An 8,701-nucleotide genomic window follows, 5' to 3' on the forward strand; every position below is an offset into this window, starting at 1 on the left:
TATTTAAAGCTTTAGTCATTTAGTTGTTTATTTAGTTTTTTTTAAATATGTCTATATAGTTTTTTATTAATTGCATTTATTTTGTATTATTTTTAATACATTATTATTTTTATAATATATTATTTTTAATACACACATATCTTTATACAACTAGCTGAAATAAAACAAGTTTTTTCAAAATGTATTTCAAGTAACAAAAATGTTTTTTTTAGTTTTAGTTAACTAACACTAAAATGATGCAACTCTAAAAGCACCTTTTTTTCATCCTGACGTTGTCTTAAAGCTAGTAGACTAGCTGTTTGCACCTCCAAGTGTCAAAATCACAGTCAATACAAGCAAAAAAGTGAGTGTCAATGCTGCGCTGTGAGAGACAGGCTCGCAGGGTGAGAAAATAGATCAATGAAGCTCCTAAAGCAGGAGCACTGGGCTTATGGCCAATTATGACAAAATTACTTAAATATAATGACACTCACATATCCAAATGCAGGAGCAGGAGATCGGACTTCACTACGGAACGACGGGATCACAGTCACAGCTGAAGAACACCGGATACTCGCCGTACTTCACGAGCCGAGGCTTCACAGCATCTGCTTGCTGTCTTGCAAACATTAATGCACATTGCAATTGACAAATATGGTGTCTATTTGAACAGTTTAAGCATTTAATAGTTTCCTAGCATATTCTGAAGGCTTAAACTGTTTGCAATGGTTCAAATGTTTGTGACTATGATCTACAGCGAAACTTTGATTGGCATCATAGAACAAAACAGAAGTGTTATTTGTTAGAATGAAATGCAGAGTGTTCAGAAAACGCGTAAGAACAAACAGGCTGATGGGACGAAAACCATGCCATTTCTGAGTCGGCATTATGAAAACGCTCTCAACAGAAAGTTAAAAGTGAACACGCTTTATATGCCCGTCCAAGTCCTGAATATTCAACTTACTACCCATTCAAAGATAGCATGCTGTGTCCTGCCTTTCAGGATTTGAGTGTTGAATTAAAGGGTTTGGCCCTTCATGTATTATATGACAGATTTCTTTAGGAAATCATAATGACAACCAGTGCTTTTACCTTCACAATACACTAAATGAACAGTCTTGTAGACACCTTTGAATACAAAAGACGAGGAAAAAAAATGGGAAAATTATTTTATATTTTCCACAAAGTTCAATCCCATTTGAGTTATTTTTGCATATCTATATAAAATGAGACTACATTGAATATCTGTATGTTTAATAAAAACAAATATTTAATCATGCTGTAGGACTTCTATAATTATATATATATATATATAATATTGTAAAAACAGAACACACACAAACATATATGCAGGTATATATATATATATATATACACACACACACACACACACACAATTATAAAAGAAAAAAAGTTTAAAATTATTTGATCAGTTTTCCAACCAGTTTTATCCTCTTTTAGTTCTTTTTGCAGATTAAATTCCTGCATTATGACTAAATATTTTTCTTTTTTAAAAGTACAAATATTCAATATAGTCTTACTGAATACGAGGGCAAAGGAACTGATGTATATATATATACAGTATATTGTAAAAACAGAACACACACACAATTATCGTCAGTTTTTCAGAGATAAAAATTCCTTTTTGAACATCCAAGTCTTCATGATTTACACGTTGTTTTTTTTCTCATTCAGATGACTTTTAAATCCCCGTGCTGTGCATGTATGTGCTTTCAGACTCATGGCAGGATGTTTAGAGAGCTTCGCTTTGTAATGCCACACAGCTTTAATTCAATTCACTTTTTCCAATTCAATTTGTTTGTATAGAGCTCTTCACAATGCAAATTGTTCCAACCAGCTTTACAATGAATAGAGGCTTACAAAGTCCCTCAGGGAAACCAAAGATGACAGTAGCAAGAAAAACTCCCTAAGATGAGACGATGAGTAGATGAGAAGGAATCTTGGGAGGGACTGAGGCTCAGCTGGGGAAACCCTCCTCCTCAACTATTTTATACAAAGCATACATACAAACACGCACACATCTGCTGTCAGTGATTCATTTATTTGCATTGCTTTTTTTGGGCAATTATTCAGTATCTTGTTGGAAAGCACAAGCGATGAATCTCTGCATCAATCCATTAAAGGAATAGTTTGCCTAAAAATGAAAATTTGCTAATAATGTCCTCAACCCTCAGGCCATACGAGATGTAGATGAGTTCGTCAGATTTGGAGAAATGTAGCATTGCATCAGTGTCTCAGCAATGGATGCTCCGGATTATGGACAACAGTTTGAAGCTAAAAAAAAAGTTTTTATCATGGATTTTAAAAAACAACTTGATGGATTTTATGCACTCTCATTCTGACGGCACCCATTCACTGCAGAGCATCCATTGGTGAGCAAGTGATGCAATGCTACAGTTCTCCAAATCTGATGAAGACACAAACTCATCTACATCTTGGATGGCCAGCAAAAGTTCATTCTTGGTTAAACTATTTTAAGATCACGTTCAGAGGATGAATCGCTTCGTTGCATTCCTCATTAAGTCGGTTCTGCACCTGCATGCAGAAAAAATGAATAAATGTAAATGAATGAGTTCGAATGGTCATGTATGTTTACACATTAACTGCCGTGTCACATCAGAAATATTTAGGATAAGGTTAGGGGTTAGATGATGTTCTCATGTTATTCAGAACGAATTCAGAGCTCCATTTATAATGACAGATGGGTTTTAAAGTCTAAACAAACCGCTGTCACTGATCCTTTGATTTAGTAAAGATGGTTTTAATAAAGACTGTATGACGCAGCTTAATCCTGTGGAATGACACACAAACACAACACTAAACTCCCTTACAAAACACTGTGGCTGTACCAGATTAATACCATGGTATTTATTACAGACCTTGCAAGGTACTTCAAGAGAATACCATGGTATTACTATGGAAACACTGAAAACTCCAAAAGATGTTTACAATGACTTTAATGGCCCTTCATGAGCCTTTACTCTAAATAGTTAAAAATTTTTGATAATTCTATTAGTATATTTTCCAATTTTTGGATATTTTATAAACCATGTAGCAATAAGATCAGATGGTTTTGATATTTAGAGCATCATTTTGCGTAATGGTAACCGCATAAATCCAGATTTTAGAGTAATAAAGATTTTGCTTAATGCATTTATCTTATTTCAAAAGTTGCTCACAAACTCTTTTATTTGATTTTTATTGGTGCTGACAGACAGCTTTATTTGTGCGGTTGGAAACAGTGATGGATGGATAGATCTGAGTTGTGCGAGCATGAGAAAAATGAGGGCGGAGCCCGAGCGTCACGTCAGCGCGCTCGAACCAGTGAGCGTATTTAAACGCGCTCAGAGCTGAGTGTGCGCGTCAAACGCGTTACAGAGACGCGCGTGTGGATCATGAGCGCAGTGTGCTGCTGACAGATATCAGACACACACCATCTGCTTGTACAGCCGCGCTTCACTTTCACCTGGTCCGTGCGGATATTAACAAACATTCACCTGGATTTCATCACCTGTGCGTCGCGTCTCGGAGGCAGAATGCGGCGCGCTTTAATAGACACGGGAAACTATTACAGTTAGATCTGCGTCTTCGGGATCCCGATGTCTTCATCTGAGCCGCTGCTGCTGGTTTTCTCTCTCGTTACAGAGGCGGCGCGCGGCAGCATCAGAGTATCGCGCGTCGCGTTGCGCACAGCGAGCTGAGCGGCGCGGCGCGTCAGCTGGACACTCCGGACACTTCTGCGCGCGCTTCATTGGGATCTAGCGGATAATATGTTGTGAATGGACCTGGAATCGTGATATTTTGAGGATAACGCACGGATTTTATCCTTTGGATGTTTCTTGATTTACTGAGAATTTGGCTTTTCTGAAGCTCTGGTCTGTATGGACCCCATTTAAGGTGAGTTTCTTTCTGTATATGGACACAAAATAGTTTTTCTTGATCTATTTTTACAGTAAATTTTCCATACACTCTTGAACATAAAGGTTCTTAACGGGTTTCTTGTTAATAATCATTCTATCAATATATATTCTTTGGAAATTAGTTGGACGTTTTATTGTAGGCTCCTCAGATTCTGGGTTTTATGATGCTTTTCAAGAGTGTATTGTACTTTTATATATTAAACATAAAACTCAGTGTAGAAAGCTGTATATATTGGGACTCCCGATGAAAATATAGTAAGTTACTGTATGCTTTTCAAAACATAACTACAAAACACTTCAAGTGCACAGAAAATAATATGGAGAAACCTTTAAGAGTTTGTGTTTACTTCACATCACTACCAGCAACTTTTGAGCAAATTGAATAGACTCATTTTAGTAGGTAAAACACTTAAAGCTTAAAAAATTCAGGGATTTATGCAGCTCTGATTGTATATATAAAGCAGAATGATGCAGTAAATATGTAAACCAAAGGATCTTATGACTATATGACTTTTCAAATATCAAAAAGCTATTAATTACATGGAGAAACAGCAGGTTTTAATGATCAACAATTGGAGCTGTTCAGAGTAAAGTGTTATTTACTGCAATAAAGTGCTATAAAAGTCATTGTAAACATCATTGCATTCATGAAACTGGTAGATTTTATTTGCCTTTTCATCAACAGGAGTTTTGGGATCCGGAATGGGGAAAAACTCTGGCAGAAAACATGCATTTTTCTGCTCTGTAATACTGAGAGAAATCTGTTCAGCATTAACTGCCCTACAGAACACATTTAACGCAGGGCCCTCATCAGAACATTTAACTCTGCAGTTTTCCGCAAGTTACAGCACTTCGTTCTGAACCGTTTCCCTCGGGGAAGACTTTCAGTAGCACAGAGTACAAAACAAACAGAGTGTTCATCAAATTAACACATGGATAGTCTCTCAAAGCTTCCTTTTTTTCCATTCAAAGCCACGTTTTGTCACCCATGCATGCTGTTGTGCAGACACTCATGCTTTTACCTTTGCATCGTTGCAGCTTCCTTCAAAGGAACGGAGTCTAAAATGAAGTTATGGGACATTCTAGCCACGTGTTTGTTGCTCCTGAGCTCCGTTTCCGCACGTCCCGTCTTCCACAAGCTGCAGCCATCCAAAAGAGCCGTCGTCCGCAGTGAGACACCTGCTCTGGACCCCATCATCGACTCCAAACCTGAAACCACTAACCAAAAACAAGCCTCCATGGAGGAACAATGTAAGTCAATGAGCATGCAAATCTCAGTTTCTTCAATGCACATCACAAATGAGCCGTCTATGTAGTGTTAATTTGTTTTAGTTCAATTGCAATGGAAAACTGCTTTCAATTACTTGATAGATGCATGTTGAGCAACCCAGATACAGATGCACAACTGTGACAATATACTGGTCAAGAGTACAGTACGTTAAGACTGCATGACCACATGTTTTACATAACAAACCCCCATCTGTTCAACAGCATGAAAAATCTGAAACCGAAAGCGGCGTTTGGCCTTATAACACAGAGGTTGGGCTTTTAAAGTCACGTTGTTTTATTATAAACTTACTTGAGATGAAAATGACATTTCTCCGCACGGATTGTTTACATTTAACGGCAAGTTTTCCAGCTGAAGCTTTTTAATCTCACACGTTTTCCTAAGGAAGGTGCTGTTGTGAACACCGACAGATACTGATGTGACTGGAAAGGCATGAACTATACATTCACTGTGCATTTCAGCAGCTGTTCCAGATGTTTAATAGCGGCCTCATCTTTTACACGGTAGCCTTCTTGCATCTTGCATCGTGGGAACTTTCTAAATTAGAGTATTAACGAGTCAAACTTGGCATGTGGAACAGTTTGCACTCGACTGACCGAAAATATGCATGAATTTATTTTGAAGTTGGACCCTTCGCCAGACCCTTGCATAATGTAAGGCGTGCTGAAACTATAGTGAACAACAGACGATGGGAGCTGCAAAAAACAAACACATGTTGAATCACTCAGTGACTTGTGTCTTGGGGATTCGATCCCTGCATGCATCAGTGTCTCTAGTACTCTGAATTACACCAGAACGTGTTCTTGTAATGACAGTTTGGCTGTGCAGAGAGCAGCCACTAAAAGTAGTGAAGAACATGCAGTGCACTGCCGACTTTCAGGCAAATGTTTAATCTGAAGCAAATGAAAATTAGGTTTTGAGTGCATGATTGAGATGCATCTTTCTAAATGTTTCTCTAAAAGAACACGAGTGAAAACTATGGTTTGACATATTGAACAGACTGTACATTTAACACAACACTGATTTGCATAAATTATCAAAAACTGATCTTCAGATCTATCTCTGAACTATATGGAAGCTTATTTCCACCACGGGATAAAGATATAAAAAAGGTAACTGAGTTTTTCTTTCACAGTTCAGATCTTTTTTTCTCAGAATTTCGAGATCTAAACTTGCAATTCTGTTTTTTTCCCCGTTTTTTTCTGCCGTGGTAATTGCGACTTTTTATCTCATAATTCTTACTTTTTCTCACAAATCCAACTTTTCTTATCAGAATTGTGAGTTTATATCAATTACAAGGTACCATCTCACAATTCTGAGTTTATATCTTGCAATTATGAGATATAAAGTCAGAATTATGAGATATAAAGTCAGAATTGAGAGATATAAAGTCAGAATTGTGAGATATAAAGTCAGAATTGTTAGATATAAAGTCAGAATTGTTAGATATAAAGTCAGAATTGTGAGATATAAAGTCAGAATTATGAGATATAAAGTCAGAATTGTGAGATATAAAGTCAGAATTATGAGATATAAAGTCAGAATTGTGAGATATAAAGTCAGAATTATGAGATATAAAGTCAGAATTGTGAGATATAAAGTCAGAATTATGAGATATAAAGTCAGAATTGTGAGATATAAAGTCAGAATTATGAGATATAAAGTCAGAATTGTGAGATATAAAGTCAGAATTATGAGATATAAAGTCAGAATTGTGAGATATAAAGTCAGAATTATGAGATATAAAGTCAGAATTGTGAGATATAAAGTCAGAATTATGAGATATAAAGTCAGAATTGTGAGATATAAAGTCAGAATTATGAGATATAAAGTCAGAATTGTGAGATATAAAGTCAGAATTATGAGATATAAAGTCAGAATTGTGAGATATAAAGTCAGAATTATGAGATATAAAGTCAGAATTGTGAGATATAAAGTCAGAATTATGAGATATAAAGTCAGAATTGTGAGATATAAAGTCAGAATTATGAGATATAAAGTCAGAATTGTGAGATATAAAGTCAGAATTATGAGATAAAGTCAGAATTGTGAGTTATAAAGTCAGAATTGAGATATAAAGTCAGAATTGTGAGATATATAAAGTCAGAATTATGAGATAAAGTCAGAATTATGAGATATAAAGTCAGAATTGTGAGATATAGTCATAATTGTGAGTTATAAAGTCATAATTGTGAGTTATAAAGTCAGAATTTAGATATAAAGTCATAATTGTGAGTTATAAAGTCAGAATTGAGAGTTATAAAGTCAGAGTTATGAGATATATCTCAGAATTGTGAGATATAAAGTCAGAATTATGAGATAAAGTCAGAATTATGAGATATAAAGTCAGAATTATGAGATATAAAGTCAGAATTATGAGATATAAAGTCAGAATTATGAGATATAAAGTCAGAATTATGAGATATAAAGTCAGAATTATGAGATATAAAGTCAGAATTATGAGATATAAAGTCAGAATTATGAGATATAAAGTCAGAATTATGAGATATAAAGTCAGAATTATGAGATATAAAGTCAGAATTATGAGATATAAAGTCAGAATTATGAGATATAAAGTCAGAATTATGAGATATAAAGTCAGAATTATGAGATATAAAGTCAGAATTATGAGATATAAAGTCAGAATTATGAGATATAAAGTCAGAATTATGAGATATAAAGTCAGAATTATGAGATATAAAGTCAGAATTATGAGATATAAAGTCAGAATTATGAGATATAAAGTCAGAATTATGAGATATAAAGTCAGAATTATGAGATATAAAGTCAGAATTATGAGATATAAAGTCAGAATTGTGAGATATAAAGTCAGAATTATGAGATAAAGTCAGAATTGTGAGTTATAAAGTCAGAATTGAGAGTTATAAAGTCAGAGTTATGAGATATATCTCAGAATTGTGAGATATAAAGTCAGAATTATAAGGTATAAAGTCAGAATTGTGAGTTATAAAGTCAGAATTGAGAGTTATAAAGTCAGAGTTATGAGATATATCTCAGAATTGTGAGATATAAAGTCAGAATTATGAGATAAAGTCAGAATTATGAGATATATGAGATATAAAATCAGAATTATGAGATATAAAGTCAGAATTGTGAGATATAGTCAGAATTATTAGATATAAAGTCAGAATTATGAGATATGAAGTCAGAATTATGAGATATAAAGTCAGAATTGTGAGATATAAAGTCAGAATTGTGAGATATAAAGTCAGAATTATGAGATATAAAGTCATAATTGTGAGATATAATCATAATTGTGAGTTATAAAGTCATAATTGTGAATTATAAAGTAAGAATTGAGATATAAAGTCATAATTGTGAGTTATAAAGTCAGAATTGAGAGTTATAAAGTCAGAGTTATGAGATATATCTCAGAATTGAGAGATATAAAGTCAGAATTATAAGGTATAAAGTCAGAATTTTGAGATATAAAGTCAAAATTATGAGATATAAAGTCAGAATTGAGAGATAT

At 34.4% G+C, this 8,701-nt stretch overlaps 1 protein-coding gene across 1 annotated transcript in view; it reads left to right on the forward strand.

Moving 5' to 3' along the window:
- Positions 1-3,609: 3,609 nt before the first annotated feature.
- Positions 3,610-8,701, forward strand: part of gdnfa (glial cell derived neurotrophic factor a) — an 8,795-nt gene continuing 3,703 nt past the window's right edge. The window contains exons 1-2 of the mRNA XM_016440593.1: positions 3,610-3,897; positions 4,959-5,171. Of these exons, the coding sequence (XP_016296079.1) occupies positions 4,985-5,171 (187 nt within the window). The 5' untranslated portion in view covers positions 3,610-3,897; positions 4,959-4,984. The remainder of the gene's footprint in view (positions 3,898-4,958; positions 5,172-8,701) is intronic.

This window comes from Sinocyclocheilus anshuiensis, unplaced genomic scaffold (assembly GCF_001515605.1).
Source record: "Sinocyclocheilus anshuiensis isolate Anshui unplaced genomic scaffold, SAMN03320099.WGS_v1.1 scaffold443, whole genome shotgun sequence".
In the NCBI taxonomy this organism is placed as follows: Eukaryota; Metazoa; Chordata; class Actinopteri; order Cypriniformes; family Cyprinidae; genus Sinocyclocheilus; species Sinocyclocheilus anshuiensis.